This window comes from Manis javanica, chromosome 4 (genome assembly GCF_040802235.1).
Source record: "Manis javanica isolate MJ-LG chromosome 4, MJ_LKY, whole genome shotgun sequence".
NCBI classification, from domain to species: Eukaryota; Metazoa; Chordata; class Mammalia; order Pholidota; family Manidae; genus Manis; species Manis javanica.
In genome coordinates this window covers 1272481-1294864 of record NC_133159.1, presented here as the reverse complement: position 1 = coordinate 1294864, position 22384 = coordinate 1272481, and the positions used below count along the sequence as shown (strand labels likewise).

The following is a 22384-nucleotide window of genomic DNA, read 5'->3' as shown; positions in this document are numbered from 1 at the left end:
GCGAGAATGAGGGTCCTTTCGCCTCTTGGCCCGTCCCAGCAGGAGATGGGACCCCAGCCCCAGGGCTAGGCGCTGGGGCCGCTTGTTCTCCACTGAGTCCCAGTGGGCCGCACCAGGCCAGCAGCTGCGCCTGCCCCAACAGGCAGGCCTGACCCCTCCCCTCCCACGTCCAGATGGCACCATGCAACCCCGAGGCCAACTGTGCCCATGCACCAGGTGGCAGCCACCTGGTGACTTCCCGGGCTGCCCTCAGAGTGGCCACTCTGGGAGGGTCCCTGCTGCCCTGCCCAGCCAGGCCACACGCTCACTCTTTGCCTTCTCGTTCTTGCGCGAGGGCCGCCACCGGATGCAGGAGCCATGTGCGTCCAGGAAGTAGAAGCGGGCCAGGCCCTTGGAGCTGCCACGGAGCTTCACCATCTGCGTGCCCGCCTGCATGGCTGTCATGCATCGCTCCACTGGACGCCCGCAGACAGACAGAGAGGGCACTGGTGAGCGCTGCACAGCCCAACCACTCACCCCCACGTGCTCAAGGGGCAAGAAGACCATCACCCACCCGCCCACGGGGGCCAAGTTCAGACCTCCAGGGCTGTCTTGACCACCAGGTGCTGGACCAGGTCACACATCCAGTCTGGGACCAGAATGCAGGGCCAGAGTCCATGCAGAGAAACAGACCAATTCTGCCTGACCGGCCCTTCCTGCTGGCCCTGGGGCCTGAGGGCCAGAGGACCCAGACAGGACCTGCTCCTCCACATCCAGTCACCTGCCCATCCCACTGTCCACCACCTGGACCACCAGGAACCACCATGACCTGCCCCTAAGGCCACAGCCCTCAAGGGTGGCCAGGGATGCGATGGCCGAGTCCCGCGAGAGCTGCTGTGCAACGAGGCCTCTGCCAGGAGCGGGGCAGGACTCCCATAACACCCAGCCTGGCTTGCTGGCCCACCCATAAGCTCCTCCTGGGAGCCCAGTCCCCCTTCCCATGCTATCTCCAGGAAAGTCACCCTCTCCCACAGGCAACACTCACACCTACCCCTGGGGGTCACAGAGGGAAGCTCCTAGAGGCCCAGGCCCTATACAGGGTGAGACCTGGGAAGGTCTGAGCTCCAGAACCCAAACAGTCCCCCACAGGGCCCTCCTGCCCCTCCCCTCCTCTGTTCACTTGGCCTCCTGTTTGCAGCCACCCAGGTCCCAAGGGAGGGGGTGCCAGCCAGGATAGTGGCACAGGGCCCATCACACCAGGACCCAGAAGGTGCCATCTGCTGAAGCATGGGGTTAACTCCACAAAGCCACCCAGTGTGGTGGCCTGTGGGCGGCGCCATGCTGAGGGGACTGGTCAGGGAGGACTTCTTGGAGGAAGCCCATCTCTAACCTTGACTGCAGGCACTGTGGGGGTGGGGAACACAGGGAGGCTGTACCTGGTGGGACATCAGGAGGTGGAGACACAGGTGGGGCAGCTGAGATGGGGTAGCAGGTGAAGCAGGAGATGGGGATGGGGACATGCCGAGGGGCCTACAGCAGGGCTCCAGAGGGTGGCACCCAGGCCAGGGCCCATGACCAGCTGAGGCGGGACCCCGCAGGTGGACAGCCCTGAATGGGGCCTTGTGTGGGCTCCCCACCAAGACCCTCCACTCGCCCATCACCTGCTGGGCAGGCTACATCCTCCCCACAGCAGCTCAGCAGCTAGGCGCCCTCAGCTTCCCAGGGCTGGTACGTCCAGCACCAGCATGCTGACCCCACCCACCTGCCCTGAAGGTGCCGCCACCCACCAGAGTTCCAGGAACCCTCAGCAAAAGCTTTGGAGATGCCTCAGTGCCCAGCCAGCACACCCACCTGGGCCCCGCCGGTCCGGTCCTTCCCCTCTGTCACCTGGCCTGCGCTCAACCCTGGCTGGGGGGTGGGGTCAGAGGGACAGACTGGGGAGAAGGGATGCTGCTGGACCCCCACAAGCCCAGAGGGGGCCCGAGGAGCAGGAGGCTCCTGGTTTGCATGGGGTGGGTGGTGGGGCTGCGCGGGCTCTGGCCAGGGAGGAGCAGGTCAGTCCCTGCCCCTGCCAGTTGGCAGGGCTGCCCCCTTACCTAGTGGGCCAAGCTGCTGCGACGGGGACATGGCCACACTCCCTCCAACCCAGAGGAGGGCCTCTGCCAGGCAGGCCACTGTGCCTTTGGTCTGACCAGGGATAGTTGGCCAGGGGACGGACACGCCAGGACAACGGGCACAGAGGACCCGCCCTCAGAGGCAGCTCAGGTGCTGTGGGGGGTGCATGGGCCCCTCCTCTCCTCAGAGCCCCACAGGGCCCCGCAGGCCTGCTGCCAGGCCGCCCAGCCCGCCCGCCCACCCACCAGGGTCAGGGAGAAGACCCCAAAGAAGCAGCCCCCCAGAGTCTGGGACAGGGGAGCCTCAGGGCCTCTGCCTGCCCGCCACCCGCCTCCCCACAGCCTTTGCCCGTCCCCTGCACTGATCCACGCCTGGATCGGCCCAGCTGGCCAGAGGATTTAGGCCAAGGGGACTCCCAGCTGGGGACCAGCAGAGAACCAGGTGGGTGGCAGTGTGGTGCAAGGCCCTTCCACCAGCCCCCACAACCCAGTGGCGTACTGACAAGCAGGACAGACAGGTGTGCCTACGGGGCATCAAAGGACCCAGCCGTTAAGGTCTGAGGACGCGGCGGCTCCCAGCACTGGCTGAAGGGACGCCCTGAGCCTGGGCCCAGCACTCCCTGCCCCCTTCACCAGCTCCAGGCCCCTGGCTACACAGCCTCTGTCCCTGAGGACCAGTCCCCCAACTTGACTTTGCATGGCCTGGGTGCCTTCCTCTCTGCACCTGCCCCCAGGGGCGGGCTGGCCTGGGGTGGGGGCACCAGAGAGAGCCCTCAGCCCCTGCTGACCGGATGCAGGCCCAGTCAAGGCCACACCACCAAGGCCAAGACAAGGGCAGTCCTGGCGGCAGGCAGCTCAGAAGGACCCAACATCACCCTGGGCATCTCTGGGGCATGAGGAAGGGTGATGGGCTGGCAGGAGAGACAGAGAGGACAACACGCTGCCTCTCACAGTCCAGGAGCGCTGGGCGTTGCAGGCCACGGGGCAGGCCAGCCTGTCAGGCAGGATGGCATGAGGCCTGAGGGGCAGAACCCCATGGTCATGGCCAGTGGGCAGTGAGGACTGGGACCTGATCCCGGGGACACCAAGGTCCTTCTGCCATGGGGCCCATTATCCCCCAGCCCACCCTGTGCCCCACCACAGGACCAGAACGGGTGCCTGTGTCCCGGGCAGCCAGTGGCAGCTCTGTCTACCTTGCCATAAACCCCTCCACTCCTGGGCTGTGCTGAGGCAGCAGCTGTCAGCCTCCCCTTCCACGCACAGACACAGGACAGGAGACCCAAGAGGCCGGGCAGCCTGTCACAGCACTGGGGTCCAAGGTCGGGCAGGGTGGGCACCCTGGCCGGTCTCAGAGAACTGGGGCCCCACCCCACCAGATCCGTGTAATTGACTCAAAGACAAATGGCAGAGCCCAGCTGGTAGCCTCCACCCAGAGCGTGGACCTGGTGCACTGAGCCCACCCCTCCGCCTCTCAGGCCGCATCCTTGGGCTGTAAGCCACTAGCTGATAAAGGGTCTCCTGCCATCAGCCATGGGTGCTTGGACACCTTCATCCCCCTGGGCAGGGGTTCTGGGAGGAGCACAGGCGGGAGGGCCAGGCCCCCCTCAGCTGCCCCAGGCCTTAATCCTCCACTGGCCAGGCAGGTGAAGGTCCAGCTAATCCGGCCTGACTCGGGGCTCTGCCAGCAAGGCACCTCTGCTACCCAGGTGGCCCCCATGCCGCTTCTGGTACTCCAGGAGCCGGGGCACAGAACTGCAGCGGCGGTGCAGAGCTGGGGGCCACAGGACCCCATGGAGCGCCAGGCCCTGGGGGTAACCCCAACGTCCCCATGGTGCCGCTGAGAATGCTGGCTGTGGGGGAAGGCCACACCCCGGGCGGCTGCCCAGCTGGGCTCGGACCCACAGCAGCTGAGACCCCAGAGGACTCAGGTGCCCAGGACAGGAGGCGCAGGCCCTTCCGCTCACCCTCCCCCAGGTCCTGCCCACAGCCCTGGGTCCCGACAATGCCAAGCCCTGGGGGGGTACCCCTGCCTCTCACCACACCTCCAGCTCCCCAAAGGCCCAGGACCACAATGCCAGCCAGGAGCCCCGTGTCTACACACAGTCACCCAACCAACACCCCCTCCTCCACTCCCTCAGGGCCACTCGGGGCCCAGGATGCCACACACCCCCACGCCCCTGCTGCCGGCCCAGGTGCTGCCTGAGAGCTGACCTGGACCGACACCTAGAGGGAGAAGGGCCCAGCCCCCACCCTGCCCCCACAATGGGGTCACAGAGGGACCCCTGGCGCACCTTCCACACCCAGGGCGCTCACACCACCCGGTGCATCCCCCACTGCCCAGCCCGCACTCTCACCCTGCCAGCCCCGAGCCCAGGGAGGCCGGCAAAGAAGTGCCCTGCCCGCTCTGCGTATCGCACAGGCCGCAGGCCCCAACCGTGGCCAGTGCCCCTGGCCCAGCGGTCTACATGCTCTGCCCCGGCCTGGAGCCCGGACAGCTGAAGCAGCCGCCCCTGGCCTCCAGGGGGGTCAGATGCACCTGACCCCCGCCTGACCAGCAGGCGCACAGGGAAGGCCAGCCCTGCACCCAGCCCGCCCAGCACCCCCAGGCCAGGTCGGGGGGGGCAGGAGGGCTCCGTGGGAGGGGGGTGCTCCCAGGCCCCTTCCTCCTCGCTCCAGGAGCACCGCTCCCAAGCCCCCCCCCTTGTCCTCGGTCAGTGACCAGGGGTTGACTGGTCCAGGCTCCTCCCAGCCGCCTGACAGGACCACATGCACCTGTCCACACACTGCAACCCCAGGCTCTCCCGAGTAGGATCACCCAGGCCTGTCCCACTGGGCCCCTGCACCAGCTGTGACCAGCCCACAGTGGGCGCTCGAGTGTGGGTGCACACAAACTGGGCCCCCAGTCCTGAGGCCACCAAGCCAGCTCTGGGAAGTGACCTGGAGCCATGGCCACCGGTGGCATAGCCATGGCCATCCGTGCCCTAGGGCTGGGCCACCGCCAGGCAGTGCAAACACCTCCAGCTGCATCCTGGCACACAGGTGGACAGGCAGGGCCACCTCCTTGGGTTAGGGACCCAGGGGGGCTTCCAGGGCCTCAGGGCGCACAGTGACCCTATACCAACAGCCCAGAGGAGAAGGGCCATGACTCTTCCTGGCTAGGGCCCTGCGCTGTGGCCAAACTGCTGGCCCAGCGTGACACTGGCAGCAGGTAGCAGTGAGTCCCCAGGCGGCCCCCACCAGCCTCCCTGCCTCAGTGTCCCCATCAGTCAGAAGGTGCCCTCACCGCCCCCCTCCTTGGACTGTGGTTGCCTCAGGACACAGACGGCAGCTGCCCAAGGAGGAAACGCCCTTGCTGTGGGAAGCTGGGCAGCACCGGCTTAATTTTGTTTTTATGGCAGAGACCGATCCTGTCCCAACACAGAAGGTAACGAGAGGCCTGCGGCAGTTAGCATCCGCCTCTCCTAGGGGAGGCTGGAAAATCACTTTCATCTTCCGACAAAGCCACAAATTACACCCACCGGCTTCCCGGCGTGAGGCGTGCGCAGCCCTGGGTGCTGCAGGCCCCTTCCCACAGTGGGGTGCAGGCGTGCCCGCCCTCAGTCACTGGCCCCTCCGCCGAGCACATGCGGCCAGGGCAGTGGGCACCTGCCCTGGACTCCAGCCTCCACCTCAGCCAGTTTTGCTTTGCCCTCAAGCAAGCCCTTCCTGTGTCCACTGTACTTAGAATGGTTGGCAATAGCGGGACGTAAGGGCATGAGTGGCCCAGCCTGCCCACCCCTGCCATAGTCCCCGCAGGGTCCTCAGTGCCCCCTGCACCATCCCCCGGCTGCTGCATCTCTGCTGTCTGCTGACGGCTCGGCTCAGCATGCAGCAGGTGCTCAGACTGTGCTTGGGTGGAGACGAGGCCACCCGGGCCCAGCCGGGGTGCAGGGCTCTGCCGCGCCCACGGGGCTCAGCCCGGCCCTGGCCAGCGTCTCCAGGAGGGAAGGACAGGCCCACACACATATGGTGCAGATTATTCAGGCATCTGAGAAGCAGTGCCTGTCCCCTCCATGCATCTGGGAGCCTCCTCCCTAACTATTTTTGTTTTATCAGAGAGTGAGTCGGCTCCCTTAAGCCCCCCAAGGCAGGACCGGGGGGCACAGCAGCCAGGACTGGCCGAGGGTCCGCACAAGGGCAGTGGAGACTGGGGGTTGTCTGGCCAGGTCAGCCAGGCCTGGGGGTGGCTCCAGACCAGCAGAGGAGGGCTGGGGGCAGGAGCAGAGGGCTGCAGGGGAGGGAGGGCCAGGCCAGACGCTCCCCCTGCAGGACATGCCCTTTGCCTCCTGCAGTGCCCTCTTCCCAGGACAGGCAGCTGAGGCCTCCAGCAGGAGCGGTGCTAGTGTGGCTCAGCACTGCAACAAGGGGGGGCCGGAGGGAGCCCCAGGAGCAGGCCACCCAGACTTCGCTGTGTCCCTTTGGGGTGCTTCCGGCCCCCTCACCCTTTCCAGGCCTGCACACTCAGACCCCAGAGAGCCAGGGATGGCAGGCAAGCAGGCAGTGGAAACAGCTCCAATGGCAGGCCATGCTCTGCCCGCCATGCCAACTGGCCAGCCTGGGCCCGGGCCTGCACCTTCCTCCTGCCCTAGGAGGCTCTGGGAGCTTGTGTTCCGCAAGGGGGGTGTCAATCAACCACCTGGCCCATCCCTGGCTCAGATCCCACAGGACCCTTCTGCCCAATTGCCCAACGGAGTGATGGGATGGAATCGCTCGTGATGGGCACAGCCGTCCACGGTGCCTGGGTCTCTGCAGCAGTGGGCACCGGCAGACAGGACTGTCTCTGAGGCCAGGGGTGTCAGTGCCCAGTGCCTTGCCCCAGGAGAAGTCCCTTCCCCTGCAGTGGGTCCCCAGGCTGTCACTGAGGCTGCTGAGGCCATGGGGGCCTGGGTCCTTCAGCACAGCAGGGTCCTGACAGCTGCCTTCCTCTGCCTACCCAGCTAAACCCGGGCCTGTTCACACCCGGCTAGGGCCAGGCAGCCTCATGAGGATCTCCCAGGTGGCTCCCCTCCTGCGCCCCCAGCTCAGGGGCATTAACCGCAGTTGGCAGCCCTGCCAGTGGGGAGGGGGCCCCATTAACTGGTCTGCAGCCTCCATCCTGGAAGGTGCCCCTGGTTCTACCCTGGGGACCCTGTGTGGGCTGCGTGGGCCCCTGCGCTGGCCTCCAGGCACTCACTGAGCGGGTTGGGAGGGTGTGCGGGGCAGTCCCGGCCTTGGCTGGGGAGGGAGCCAGGGAACCCCCAGGGAGTGGCCGAAGGGGGAGAGAGCCTCCCAGCGGTGGCCGGTGGTGGCATCACCAGATGGAGCCCAGCCACTTGTTGGGAGGAGAGAAAACTTCCGCAGGGTGAGGGGTAGGGCAGCTCCAGGGAGGAGTCCTCAGACTGCGGCCAGAGGCCTGGGGCCTGCGCCACCCCCACCGGCCCTCAGGAGAGGTGGCAGCACTGGGCAGACACAGAAGGTCGAGCTCAGGGACCCGCCCAGCAAGGCAGTCCAGCCCCCTGCGAGGCATCCTCAGAGCCCGGCCTCCATGCCGAGAGGGTGTCCCAGAAACTGGCCAGGCCCTCCTGTCTCCAGCCCTGCTGGCCCCACACACCCACCGCTGACCCCACGGGGAGCTCAGGCAGGGCTGGCTGAGCCCCACCCTGGGGTCAGCCCCAAGGCAGGGGCCTGAATGTCAGGGGTTCCCAAAGGTCAGCACCTCAGCTGCTGCGGGGCCAGGGCCTGGCAGGGTGAGGCCAGCTTCCAGTCAGTGTGAAATCAGGACCACAGGGCCTGTGTCTGGGGGTCCTGGTTCCCAGCGCACCGTGGGGCCCCCCAGGACAGATGGAGGGGGTGGGGGCCTCCTTCACGGATCCTAAGGGCCTGCCTGCTCGGGCCAGTGAGCTTGTGAGCCTCCCGCCCCGTGCAGCACCGCCTCTGCTCAGAGCGGCTCGGCTCTCTACAGGGCCGACCTTCCGCACACGGGGCCTGAGGTGCACCCTGGGGTCTTCAGGGCAAGCTGCCCCTGGCCGGACGGAGGCCCTGTTTGGGGCTGCCCACAGGGGTGACTTCTCCCCGCAGCTTCTGAAGAGCCAGAGAAAACTTCCCATCCTGGACAGGTGTCCGTCATCCCGTGGTCGGGGGTCACGCCCACCAGCCCTTCCTGCACAGCCAGAGCCCCCACACACCCCCAGAAGCCGTACCAGGAAGAATCCAGCGCAGGAATCACTCTGCCCTCCTTGGCTCCCCTGCCCCCAACAGCCCTCCAGGAATGGGCACCCAGCAAGAGCCCCCTGTGCCCCACCACAACCCCTCAGTTCAGGGGAGGGGCTCTTCCAGGAGAGAGGCCCCTAGGAGCCGCAGCAAAGCCCTTGGGGCTCATTAGCTGTGCAGAAGGAGGGCTGCCCCAAGACTGCCAGCCCGCGCCACCCCCAGCTGCTCGCTTGAGGCTCCTCTACCCAGGAGGGGGTGCCAGCAACCTATCCCGGCAGAGGAGCCCCCCACCAGGGGATGGGGCCGTGGCGGGTGGCTCACAGCTGTTCCTGCCGCTGTCACCTGCCCCCTTCCCAAGACCAGGGCTCTTCCTTCGGTGACCAGCCCCTGGGTGTGTGGGGTCTCCCTGGACCCTGGGGCCCTGGGGCCACATGGCAGCAGGCAGCAGGCAGGCGTCCTGCACCCAGTGGTTGTGATGGAGGCTGGGCTGGCTGGCCCAGGGCTGTGGAGTCCACGAGCTTCCCGCAGGCTGGAGGCAGGAATGAGCTGGGCAGGCCCTCCCCAGGGACCACCCATCCATGGGGAACCGGCCCCACCCTGGGGTGGGTGTTGTGGTCAGCATGGGTGCACCAGGGAGGAAGGCATGAACGCACAGCCAAGCCATTCCCCATCCACACCTGCCACACCACCCTCCATTCACAATGGGCATCTCAGCCAGGAGGGAGGGCAGAGGGACAGGCATTCCTGGAGCAGCCTCATGGGCCAGGCAGGCTTTGCTCATGCCCCTGTGAAGGCAAGCCCCAGCTGCCCCTTGCTTCCACAAGAGGACCAGAGAGGGCCGCTGCCTTGCCTGGGGTCACACAGCGTGTCAGCACTGCCAGGGATCCATCCTCGGTCTGCCCAGGTGTGACAACCCTGCTCCCTACACATGCTGCCCAAGTCTCCCCAGTCTCTCCGTTATGTGCACACCAATCAGAGGGCACAACAAACAGGGTCCAGAAGAGCCAGAATGCAGATACTCCAGAAGACAAGCTCCTGCTCTCCTTGGAACTCCAGCCCTCAATCAGCAAGCTCTGGCCCAAGTCACTCCTGCTGAAGCTGGCAGGGCTGGCCCCTTCCTCTCTGCCTGTCTCCACTGTGCCCCTGAGCAAGTGCCATGTTGGCAGCAGAGACCCTGCCTCTGAGAAGCCCTGCGGGGCAGACCCTGGCAGCACCCAGCTGGCCCCCTTCTCACACCCAAGCTCCTTGGTGCCGGCAGCCTCGGAGGGCTCCCACTGTCCCTGCCCATCTGTGCTGCCTGTGCAGGGCAGTGCCCGGCCCCCAGGTCTGGAGAGCACGACAGATCTGAGCAAGAAATTGTCCCTTGGGGCGCCAGGCTAGAACCTTGATGGCTCAGCAAACAGCTGCAACCGTCAGTGGAAGGTGGCCCCTGCCCTGTCCATGGTGCTGACCAAAGTTCAGGGTTACCCCCATTGCCCTGGATTGGGGGGCAGGTGGAGGTGGCCAGGAGAGCCCCCAGGGTCCCACAAGCCAGGACACTCCAGATATGAGCCCCCCACCACTGAGGCTGCTGGCTGTTGGGGGCAGGCTGGAGATCAGGGGACTGTCAGCTCGGCTGGGGGCACTTCCTTCCCACCACCCATCTGGATTGTGGCCACCCTTCCCAGGGAGATGCCCACACTGGGGGTGATATAGGGTGGGGGCAACGTGCTGGGGTTGGAGGGAATGGGGTCTCCCTGGAAACTCCTGGGGGACGGAGTCAGGGGTCACCAGTGGGCAGCTCAGCACCCCTGGGCTCCCTCAGGGTCAGTCACAGCTTCCTTCCCAGAGCCCTGTCTGCACTTACCTTGGTCCCGGCTGAACCCCCCAGGGCCCCCTGGCTCTTCCATGGCCTGAGGGCGCCACTCCAGCCACTAGGAGAGTGGCCTGTGGGGGCCCTGACAGCGTGCTGGCCCCGCGTGTGCCAGTGACAGAGCGCAGCGCCCATGCCCAACCAAGGACCCAGAACCAACGGTTGCGCTCTGCCCGCGCGCTGCCGGGACCGCCCCTCCCGCCGGAGCTCCGCCTGCCTTAACCCTTTGCAGACCACTCCAGTGTGGGGCTTGTGGGTGTGGTGCCAAGCCAGAGCGAGGGGTTGGGGCTCAGGCCAGACCTCCTACCCAAGGGGGTAGCGGCATGCCCCCCACCACAGGGTCCCACTGATCAGCACACACAGCCCCCCCAAGAGCTGGATCCAAGCAAGTCATCCACCCCAGGAGGGGGTCCAAGGAAGCTCAGTGCCTCAGGGGTGGACTGGCTGATATTTCACTGGCTGCCCGGGTCCAGGGCACGCTGCAGGATGATGGCACTGGGGGTCCAGGAGCTCCTGCCCCTTGGCATACAAAGCCCTCCTATGCTCTCCCTGCCTCCCCTAGTGTCCCTGGGTGAGGCTCTTACAGAAGCCGTGAGGTCTTGAGGTAGTGGAGGCCTGGGAAAGCAGCCCTCTGGACCACACGCTGCCCAGGTGTGGTCCTGCCCCAGCCAAACAGGGATCAGAGTCTGGGGTGGGGAGCGGCGCTGAGCAGCCTCCCCTGACCCGCCCCGCAGTGCAGGCCCCTCCCCGGTGTGTTCCGGTTCCACCTGCTGAATGCAGCATCGGAGGGAAATGACATTTCCCAGATCAACAGAAGAGGTTTTCATCCCTCAGGCGCTGTTTTGAAAGCCGCCGCTTCTGCCCGCAGCCCAGTCTGGCAGGGCTGACCCACAGCCCCGAGGGTGGCCTGGGGAGGTAGGTTTGGAAGCAGGCAGGCGCTCTAGGGGAGAAGTCCTTCTCAGGGAGGAAACGGGGCCACCCCAAAGTGCGACTGCCTCCTGCCAGGCGAGGCCCCCAGGTGCGGAGGGGGATGGGAACCACATCAGCTGTCGCCACCACCACCTGGATCCTGCCCAGGAGAGGCCCCAGGGCCCACTGCCCAGCCCCCTTAAGTGGACAGCTGTGTCCCCTTTGCTGCCACTCATGGAGAATGGTCACCACCTGGGCTCTGGGGACCTGCATTTGTGGGCTGACACTGTCACTCGCTTGCGTCCACACTGGTCACGTATTCGCTCCGCACTGTCAGGGTGCCCATGCCTATGCGCACAGGCTGGCAGGGACCCGTAATGAGGGGCAGCATCCTCCCTCTGACACCACGTATGGTGGGACTAAGGCTCCCTGCTGGTGGGAGGGGGTCCTACAGCCGAGCCGGAGGCTGGGCTGGGGCATGCCAGGCCAGGAAGGGCCTTCCGAGCAACCACCCACCCCCGTGCCAGTGTGCAAGGGGGGGCGGGCAGCCCGCACCCCACACCTGGGCTTTGCAGTGGCCTTGGACAGTCCTCTCTGTCCAAGGGGGGAAGAGCAGCAGCCCATCTCAGAAGAGGAGAAACTGAGGCAGGGAGGGAGGAGGGCAGAGAGGAGAGGCCCAGCCAAAGACGGGCCGGAGAGCCGGTGATGGAGGGTGTGCTGCCCTCAGATCCAAGGAGAGCGGCTCTGCCCGCCCGCGGCTCCCGGATGCCCAGAGGCCCCCCAGCCCTCTCCTGGGGAGACATCGCATGAAACTCAAGTTCAGGGTCTGATGAATAATCCATGGTGTCGCCAGCCCCGCCCACCGCTTGCAGCCCAGCAGGACGGTTCCGTTACCCAGCCTGCGATTAAAGGTGGTGATTAAAAGCCGCCTGCCGTACTTGTTAATTTGCTGACGATTCTGATCTCCTAAATCTCCTTTCTGGGCATTTAAGCAAAATTCCGTCCTTGAGAGCATGTGACCTGGCTGGTGGGGGTGGGGGTGAGTGTCGTGGAAGAAGGGCCTGCCGGGCTCCCAGTAGTTTGATTTTCTTCTTGTTTGAAGAGAGAATAAACAAGTTGGTCCAGTGACCCGGGAGCCCAGGCCCCTGCCTGGGTCCCCTCTGGGGTGGGCACTGGGGGCCCTCCAGCCAAGGTTCTGCCCTCCCGCCTGCTTCTCCAGCCAGGTGCACTGCCCTCTGTGGCCTGAGTTGCCCCCTGCCTGCGGCCCTGCTTTTGGGGCCAGGCCCAGCTGGGAACCAAAGGGTAGGCCCCGTGGACTGGGCCTGGGTCCTGTCTGGGCACTGACAGTGGACAGAGGCCTGACTCCAGCCTGGGGTTACAAGGGAGGGGCTCCCTGCCCCAGGGACAGAGCCCGGCTTGGATACACAGGGTAGGGGTGTAGGTGGCCCTGCACGCTACACAGCAGGAGGATAGGGCACAGAGCTGGCATCCCCGAGAAAGGGCCGGCCTTCAGGTCGGGGTGGCTGCGTCTGCGCAGGGGCCAGCCTAGAGCTGGGTGAGTTCTGGTTGGGCCCAGCCGCTGGCTCCCAGGCATTGCCCTAAGACACCAGGCTGTGTGCCCCCGCTTCCTCACCGGGGCTGTGGGAACACAGCACACCTGCTCCTGGGGCCCAGCTCCAGGTGGGCCAGCGGCCACTCACGCCTCCCGACAGCCACGACCGCGTCACGCCCCGCCGGCCCTCCCCTGCTCACCGGGATGATCCTCCCCACCCAGCCATCTGCCCCTGAGCTCTATCTGTGCCCATGCACAGGCACTGCCCTGGCACCCCACCGCGCGCCTAGCCCTGCGGCTCCTCTGGCTAGCTGTGTCTCAGCTGGGCGGCTTCTCTGCTCTACAGATGGACAGAGGCCCCGAGCAATCTCGGTGGTGGGACCCGGGCTCCCGACCTCCCCCCAACCAGCACCCCGCCATTCCCTGGAGCCCGCCTTCCTCCTACAGCAGCAGGATCGACATGAAAACACACGGCAAGTGCTCTGTAGGCTGTCCCGCCAGAAAAGCTCCTGCATCTCCGATCTCCCCAAAACATCATTTAGGCAGCCCCCACCCCAGGGCAGGGTGCCAGCAACAGTGACCCCACCCTGCCCAGGACAGCTCACAGCCAGCTGCCCTGAGGCCCAGAGCCCCAGCCAGCGGGCAGCCCCGCACACCGTTGGGACAGGAGACACGCCCTCAAACACAGACCCCAGGGCGCACGAGGCCAGCACTGTGTTCTTTGGACTGACCTCTAGCCAGAGGCTGGCCTGAGTATGTTCCAGCAAACAGCCCAGAGGGTAAAGGGCTATGGATGCCACTGAGGGTGGATTTGGAGTCTGAGGGCCAACGGGGCAGTGGGGGAGATGGAGTCCCAGCGGCAGGGGTGGTCATTGTCCCCAAGGGCTGCTCAGCCAGGAGGGGAGGCGAGGCCCCAATGGTAGTGACCAGCTCTGATCCCAGGGTGAAGTGAGATCTGGCCAGAGCCCCGGGGCCACAGACAGACTGGTGGGAGGCGGCTGGAAGAATGGGGTGATTTGGGGCAATGATGGAGTAGGCTGGCAGGGAGTGGGGGCCACAGGCAGCTAGAGGCGACAGGAATTCCAGAAGGCTCTTGGGGAATGGCCCAGCCATGCCCACATGTCCAGGCCCCAGATGCTCAGGGCTAGGTCCCTGCATGGACAGACTGCCTTCGACCCCCGCTAGAACACCTGCAGTCCCCTCTCAGACTGGAGGGGCCTGGTCAAGGTCATGAGGTCAGGGCCATGCCCCAGGCTGCCATGGCCCCATCAGACCAGCCCAAGGGGCAGGTGCTGCCCTCACTGCCTCCCTGCACCAGCCTGACCTAGATTCCACGCCCAAAAGCAGCAGCCAGGCAGAACCCAGCCATCCTGGCACCAAGACAGGCAGGCAGGATTCCAGGGGAACCAACCGCTGAGCCACCAGCCCAGCCTCCAAGGGACAAAGGGACAACCCCCAGTGCCCCTGGCAAGGTCGGGCTGGAGCTGCCCCATCCAGCCCCCACCCTTCCCACAGCGTGGACCCAGCATGCGGGCCCTGCCCCCCAGGCCCTGATGCCCCTTCAGGCGTCCTGGACTGTGCCCCATGCCACATGCCCCAGCAGTCTGCACAACGTGTCACTCTGGGAATGGGGATGGGAAGACACTTAGCCACTTGCATTGATTAAAAGTACAAAAATCCTTGAAATTAGAAGCATGTGCGTACAAATGCAAATATATGCAAATCAGCCCCTGCCTTTGGCTGCCAGGCCACAAGCCTGGACACAGTCGGGGGCTGGGGGGCCACCTGTGTGTGCCCATACATCCTTCCCTGTCTTCTCTGCACCCCCAGCAGTCAGCCAACGTTCACGGAGCCTGTGCGAGGCAAGGTGGGGGTACTGAGCAAGCCAGGGCAGACCCCACCTCCGGGACCTTCTGGTCTGGGGAAGGGCAGAGGAGGGCGAGCGGTCCCAGCTCCTTGGGGTAGCCCTGGGCAGGGGAGCGGGGGACAGAAGAGGGCACCCCTGGAGCGATACAGCCTTTGCAAAGACCGGGCCGTGCCACTGGAGAGCAGGGCCCCGTGGGGCATGGGGGCCTCTGCCTGGGACTGGAGCAGGGGGTGGGCTGAGGGCACCAAGGGGCTGGGGCAGAAGGGCTCTGGGCCAGGACCCGGCTTACGGCACTTGCGCGGAGCACGGAGGGGCCAGAGGAGAGCACAGGGCAGCACCGGCCATCTCGCTGTGCCAGGGGTGGACAGCCCATCACTGGGAGCCTGACGCTGTCCTTCCGGTGTGTCCAACAGCTGCCTGCCCCAGGCCTTCCACAGGGTGCAATCCTGCACGTACACCTTCCCAAAGGTAACAGCGTTGCTACTCAGGTAACCCCTGACCTAGTGTTCCCTGGCAGGACGGGAACCATCTGAAGATACTGGGGGATGGGACATGCATCTCCAGCAGAAGGGACCAAGCAGGTCAAAGGGCCCGCGATCAGCATAGGACTTGTCCCCCTGGGCAGAGGCCACAAAGAGGTGGCTCATGGTGTGGCCCCAGCAGAGGTCCTGGAATGTGAGGAGCCGCACCTCAAGGCTCCGAACCCCGGTGCAAGGAGATGGCCGGCCCAGCGGCCACCGCTGCCACATCCCCAGACTTAACCACCTTTTGCACCAGAGGAAGGATGGTTGCTAAGTGCATACTAAAAGGAGACACGAGGGTAACAAGGGGAAATTAAACTTGGCCTGGAGACCACCTCACGGAGCCAGGACAGTATGGGGCATCCACGCCAGGAGCGGGGCAGGCCCCGGGGTGCCCAGAACTGCACCGAGCACACAAGTTTCTCCTGTTGGGTGCTTCCTGGGCATCTGCCCGCGGTCAGACCCCAGTGCAGGGAGGTCAGGCTGGGGGGCAGAGGCACTGTGCAGTGTGACACCCCAGCCAAGCCATCTTCCCGGGGAGGTTCAGCTGCTGGGAGCACAAGGCTGGCCCAGGCGCCAGGGCCAAGTGGCCCTGGGCCCACCTACCCTCTCCTGACCCTCTGCCTCCAGCCCCCACTGCAGACTGCGCCAACCCGGCAGCCATCAAGTGCCAGGCACACAAACGTTTATTTCTTCTTTAGGCAAAATAAGTTAAGCAGAGCAGCGCTAATCCAGTAGGTGAGTCACTGGGGGTGTTCCAGCAAAGGGCAAGGGGGGCAGCCCCCAGCACGCCCACAAGAAGGGCCCACCCCGCCCCACCTGACTGGAGGCTGAAGGTCTGCAGGGTCCTCACTGACCACCTGGAGTCCCTTTGTGTCCCTCGAGTGCACGATACTGTCCAGTGGGTCTGGCCCTGCCATAGCCCTGGGAGGATGGGACGCCCCCATCTCAACCGGCAGGGGAACACCTGGACTGTCCACTCATTCGAGGTGACGGCTGCACCAGGGGCATCAAGCGCCCCAGAGAGAAGCACTGTCTCCTAGAAACCAAGGCAGAGGGGCAGGGGACCCTGTGTAGAGCCCATGAGGCTGCTGAGGGCACAGGTCCCCCAGACTCCTGGTCCCTCACAGCCCTACCCTATGGCAGGACAAGCCCTGAAACCCAGAGAGGGCAGGAGCAGGTGGGCATCCCAGTGAGTCGGGGGCAGGCTGGCCACTCAGGGCCAGATCCCATTCCTGCCCCAGGATGGGCCACCAGCCAGTCAGTCCAGGCTGGCTCCCTGAGGGTGGTACCCCATGTCTTGACCCACCCTGAGAAAGCCCCCCAGGCCAGCTGGTCAAGGACATGATGACCACAGGGCAGGACAGAAAGTCCCTTTGGCCCCACGTGGGCCTGAGGACTGGAGAGGCCAGACTGGGGGTTCAGGAGACGGCTCCCTGATCCCTAGGAAAGGGGACAGGGGTCTGTGGGCCAGGCTTGGCAGAAAGGCCCTGAACCAAAGGCCCAGGGAAGGTGCAGCCTGCGCTTGGTGGTGCCCCAGTCGTGTCCTGGAATGGCAGGCAGGGGCCAAGCCCAGCTGAGGTCCCCTGAGGACAGACAGGGTGGGCTACAGGCCTGGGGGTCCTTCTGGGGAGCACACTCCCCTCACTCCTCCCACCAAGAGCCCTGGACAGACCAAGGCCAGCGGAAGGCCCAGCCGCACAGTTTCAGGAGGGGAGGGCCAGCTGAGGGGCCGGGAGCACCAAGCCCAGGTCCCAGCACAGACCAGCACCCTCCTCTCTGTGTGCCCCCCTGCAGGGGCCAGGGCGTCATCACTGATGCCGTCTGGGCACCATGGGAAGCCTGTGCCGGGGGCTGCCTGGGACTCCAAGGAGGCCGGGCCACCTAGTGACCTTGTGCCTTGCCAGGGAGCAGCGCCCCGTGCTGACAGCTGAGTCACCACTCAGGGCTTTTTAAGGCACAGTGGCATGCCGGGGGCCAATTTAGGTCTTTTTGATGAGACAAGAGAGTGCACAGTGGAAAACACAAGGTCAGAGCGGAGAGGAGCCATGCGCCCACCAGTGGGACGCCCTCTGGGTCCTGGGGACTGGGGTCTGCAGCTGCAGCCTGGGGGACCCGAGCTGGGGTACGCAACAGGCCTCTGCCGGCTGGCTGGGATGGGGTCTCTGCCTGGCTGTATGATGGGGAGTGTACCATCCTTGAGAGGGGTTGTGGCCCACTGAGGGGCTTCCTGGGGGAGGCCCGACAGCCCCTGTGGCATTCCTGTCCTGTCCCAGGAGCGTCCTCTGTGTGCCGGGACTCGGGGACACGTCAGATGCGGCAGTCGCCTCTGGCGGCTTGGTGACTCCAGCTGCAGCCCGAGGCCCCGATGCCCACAGGGTATGCCTGACTCCCTGGGCCTCTGTCAACCCTCCTGTCTGTCTCTGCCCTCCTGAGGAGTGTGCACTGCCCGGCGCCTGTCCTTTCCTGGCTCCTCGGCATCCAGCTCAGCCTGGCAGGTCTCTAGGAGGCATCCCCTGCAAGCAGGGCAGGGGCAACAGTGAGCAGGCCACCAGAACACCTCAGGTGATGGTGGGAGTATCAGGGGGCAGCCGCGGAGACGCCCACCTGGCCTCGAGGGGCAGACATGCCTTCCACTCTTATGGCACCCCCAGTGCCCCAGCTCGCACTGTGCCCTGCTTGCCAAACCGCGTTGAGCACCCCCCACTCTGCCGGGTGATGCTGTTTCCTCACAGACACAGAATATAATGATGCCCAATAATGCCAGGCCCAAAATAACCCCACAAAGCGCCGCGTGCCGAGTCCTACGGGAGAATAACCGAGTGAGGCGCAGCTGCAAGGGGCTTTAAAAATACACTGAACACCCGCATGCAAACACAAAACCCGCCCGAGGGTGCCCGCCTCCACCCACAGGGCTCCTTGCAGGTACAGGACGGAGGCGGGGAGGGCCTGCCCCCCACCCTGATGCTGACAGGAGGCCCCAGGTGGCACCGGGAGGGGGTACAGTGCCGGGCGGAGCTCCCTAAAAGTGCTCTCTCAGAACTGCAGGCCGCTGCCCTCTGATTCCCACCCTGGTCTTCAGCAAAGCCCTCCAGGGGCTGTGACACCCCCAGCCCTCCCCAAACCCCCGAACAGGTGCTCCCCAGCACCGTCGGGGCTGTGGGTGCTGAGAATGCACCTGCGGGAAGGGCGGCCAGGGCTCCGCCTCCGCAGCAGACAGCCTGCGGGGAGCTGTGGGCAGCCCAGGGCCTGGGCTCCCCCTGGGCTCTCATCCCCTGCCTGCTCTCAGCCAGGGAACAGGATGAGCCGTGTGGCATGGAGACCACCTGAGAGGCGGCAGGGCCGCCAGCTCCACAGAGGGTGTGGGGGAAGCCGGAGTCCGCCAGCCTGGGGTGCACATCCTGGCACCCAGGCTGTGGGGGCCAGGGCAGGATGAGGCACAGCAGCCAGCGCCCAGTCCCAGGTGACCCCCGACCCCAGCTCCCAGGCCCCCCGGGCCACAGCACCAGGGGCGCAGCAGAGAAACGGTGCAGCAGCTCTTCGGACACGACCTCCTGCGCACTGGCGGCCAGACCCTGCAGAGGCCAGGCCGACCGTGGATGCCAGAGAAGCCCCCGGGGCTGGCCACCGGCCCGTGCAGGGCACTCCTGGCCCGGCCTTGGAGGAATGGGAGGTCCAGACACCAGAGCTACCAGCAGACCTATGTGGTGCTCGGCAAAGCACCCACTGCAGCACACCACGGCCCCCACCCTGGGGGCACGCACGCCACAGCACACCACACCAGGCTGATGGGTGGCTGGTGGCAGGGGCTGGACAGGCGAAGGTGACAAGGACAGGCCAAGGGAGGGCGCCTTTGGGTGCTATGCTTTCCCTCCAGTTGCAGCTCTGCTCTGAGGGTGCGGGCTGGCTTTGTTCTGGGAGAGGGATGCTGCCTGCCCCTCTCTCACCCCAAGCCCACCAGAACATGGGGGAGGTACAGGAGTTGGGGAGCTCCCCCTGGATGCCCGCTGGCTGCTGCTCTGGAATTTCACCACGGCCAGTGCACTGCAGCCTGGGAGAAGTGGGCCACGGCCTGGCCTGGCGAGCACACTGCTCAGAGAAACTGGCTCCTGTGGTCACGGGATCTGCCTCTGCAGCAGGCAGCCTGCAGAGAGCTGCAGGCAGCGCTGAGGGCCCAGGGACCCCTCCTCAGGGAGCACCCCCCCTGCCCAGACCTGGGGAGGAGCTCCCCAATGGTCCAGCCCAACAGCCCCAGGGGAGCAGGCCTGGGCAGCTCAGACCCTTGGCCCCACCTGCCCAGATGCTCAGGTGAGGTGCTGGGACAGGAGGTCTCTGATCCCTCGGGCACTCAGGGGCTCCCCCATCCTAGGGTTGGGGGCTTCCCTTGGTGCCCACTTGACAAATGCAAGGAGAGCTAATCCTGCCCCATGCTGGCCACAACCCTGGGGACACTGGGGCCTACCCCAACCCAGGGACACAGGACACACACCCAGACAGGGCCCACAGGGGGCTGCTGGATGGAGAGGTGGCATCCTGGCAGGCCACAGGGGCACCAGGGCCCTAGGAAGGAACAGCATGATGTGGGTGCTCGGGCATGACTTTCTCTGCAGAGAGACAGGGCTGGGGGCACAGGGCATGGACAGGTGACAGTGCAGGTGCCAGGTGAGGTGGCCCTGGGCAGGTGGCAGGGCAAAGCCAGCAGGTGCCCCTGGAGAGAGCCCTGCGAACCCCCCGCTTCTCAGGCCACCACATGTACCTGGACCCCGACACCTCCTTACATGAGAGAAAGAGAAGCCAGCACCCAGGAGAGCACCTACTGTGTGCACAGACCCTCCCATGTAACCACACCCCCAGGACCTCTCCTGTTCCACTGCCTGGCAGCCCCGGGACCCCAGACGGTCACCCCCCACCCCAGCCTCAGTGCCATCTTTAAAATGGGGCCGTTATAACACCAATGCCGTGGGGCCTGGAGGTGACACATGTGAGGGCCAGGCCCTTCAGGCTCTGAAGATCTTCAAGGACGATGCTGGGGCGGGGGTGGGTGGGAGGCCCTGGCGGCAGGCAGCATCAAGGGCTCCTGGCGCCCACTGTGGACTGCCATCCCCACAGGGCTCCCTCCAGGCCAGCAGCTGCTGCCTTTGAGCAGAGATGAAATGCTTCCCCCAGGCCGCTCTCCAGCAGGCCAGGCAGGCAGAGGGGGCAGCGGGGCGCCTGGCCCGGGCATTCCCTGGAGACTCCCAGTTTGCTCCCTGACAGCCGCCATCCACGGTCCAGGACCGAGGCCCACCTGCCTCATCTCGTTCTCTAAACCTGGGTGGACACAGTACTTGCTGTGGTCCAGGATGGGACAAACTGGTGGCACCCGTCCCCCCAGCGGGTCCCAGAGGTGCCCCTTCTGGGAGGGGAGCCTAGCAGCAGGAAGGAGGGCAGCTGCCCCTCACCCATGCTGCCAGGGGGTCAGGCATAGCACCCAGCCAAGGCCTGTTCCACCAGCCCCTGAGGCCCATGGCAGGACCCAGACCCCACTTCATGGGTGTGCCATTTCTGAAGGATGACCAACACCCTGGGGCCCCAGACATGTGTGGGAACAGAACACACGCACCGGTGTGCCAATGATGGCACCCCCCATGGCTCGGGCCGAATGGCTGCCTCCCCAGCAGCCCCAGTGCAGGCAGGGCAGGGCTGGCCCACAAAAGCCTCGGTCCAGGGCCAAGGGACTTAGGGCACCCACCCCACCCACTGTGACACTGGCCCAGCCTCCAGGAAGGGGCCTGTGAACAATTACCAGGGAAATACTCTCAGCTCTTAGGTGCTACTGACCCTTTCAGGGTCACATGCTGTCGGGGTGGGGGGCCTCTGCCCGCAGGGCTGCCCACCTCCCTCCTCAGTGAGCACGTCTGGGGGGCCCAGGTTCTGTGGGCTAGTGTGGCCCTTGCAGCCAGCTTCTGGGGCTGGAGGGAGACCACAGGGCAGGGGGAGGAAGGCCTCCCCGGAAGGCGGCCCCATCGGCCACCCCTCCAGCTCCTGGAGTTACTGGGGCTTCCCCCGCCCTGGTCCTGCTAGTCCCCGACATGCATCATCAGCCACATCCTTGGTGACAGTTTTCTGGCCTGTCACTGCAGGTCACATCCCTCAGTGACACCACCCGAATAATTACAAGCTGGGGAGGTGCCCCTGAGCACCCACACAGCGTGGGCTCCAGACCCCTTGGTTAGGACCCAGGGCAGGCCTATCACCCGCCTCCCGGAGCCAATTGTCCCCACGGCAAGGGGGGAGCCCCAGCTTCTGTGAAGCAATCACCACCTTCTCCCACATTCTCGCCTTTTCTACAGGTTAAACACCTACAACTGCCATCACCCCACGCCACCCTTTATAGGGGCGGACGCCAGAGAGCAGCGTCAGCCAGGAAGAGGCAGGGTCCGACCCCACACTTGGCCTCCAGTGAGCCATGCCTGGGGGTCTCAGGAGGTCGGGCAGTGTGGCAGGCAGGCTGGGGTAGGGGTGTGAACTGGCCCCTTTTATGATTTCTGGAGGCTGTCGGAGGCATCCCAGGAGGCCCACGTCTTCGTGGGGCTGCTCAGAGAGGCCCTTAGATGTTCTTGGACACGGGGGGCATTTAGCATTTGGGGATGAGTTAAAGAGGTGCCCAGAGGTTGGTCACCCTGCACCGAAAGGGCGACCGACGAAGGAAAGAGCCACTAAGCCCTTGAACTGTCTCCAGACATTCTGAAAGGAGCCAGGCCCCTCGCGGGAGGGCCTCCCTGGCACCCACGGCCATCGCTGGCTTGAGCCCCGGCACTGTTCCCGGCAAGCTTGGGGCGACGGGCCTGGCCGGGAGGCTGCGTGGGCTCCCTGAGCATCCCAGGGAGTGCTGGAGTCTGGAGGCTGTGCCAGCAGCCCTCTCAGCCCCAAGCCAGCTGCACATTCTGCACCGAGGTCTCTGCCCCCCTCTGGGCTGACCGCCAGGGAGCGTCAGGACGCAGGCAGGAGTCCTCACCCGTGCTCCGGGGTGGGGGTGCGCCAGTGGCCACCAGAGCAGTGGCTCCACGGAGTCTCTCCCCTACTGCCCGCCACTACCAGTCCATTTCACAGGGGAGGACGGTGCCGCCGAGTCCCCGTCAAAGGCTGTGTGGGGGCCGGGGCAGACCCAGAGCCTTCCGCACCACGGGTATACGCCAACCATGGCCCCATCCGTGGCAGGGCCTGGGCCGCACCTTCCAGGAGAGACACTGAGGCAGAGGTGCTCCCCAAAGCCGAGCCAGGCATGGGCGGCTCGCCACTCTCCACCCTGCCCAGCACCTGAGTTTGAGGTGTGATCCTCAGGCGACTGCAGAATCAGCTGGGAGCCTGTTCGAAACACTT

At 65.5% G+C, this 22384-nt stretch overlaps 1 protein-coding gene across 7 annotated transcripts in view; it reads right to left on the bottom strand.

The window, feature by feature from the left end:
* The window catches only part of PLCH2 (phospholipase C eta 2), a 59711-nt gene that overhangs the window by 21110 nt on the left and 16217 nt on the right, over window positions 1–22384 (bottom strand). For 6 of the 7 annotated variants that reach the window (XR_012129924.1, XM_073233046.1, XM_073233047.1 and 3 more), the window contains one exon: window positions 309–455. Coding sequence is in view for 5 of the 7 variants with exons in the window: in XM_073233046.1 (XP_073089147.1) it covers window positions 309–455 (147 nt within the window). In the remaining 2 variants the exon portion in view is untranslated. Of the gene's footprint in view, window positions 1–308; window positions 456–10167; window positions 10401–22384 lie in introns of those variants that run through there. The other variant, XR_012129925.1, reaches the window with a different exon arrangement.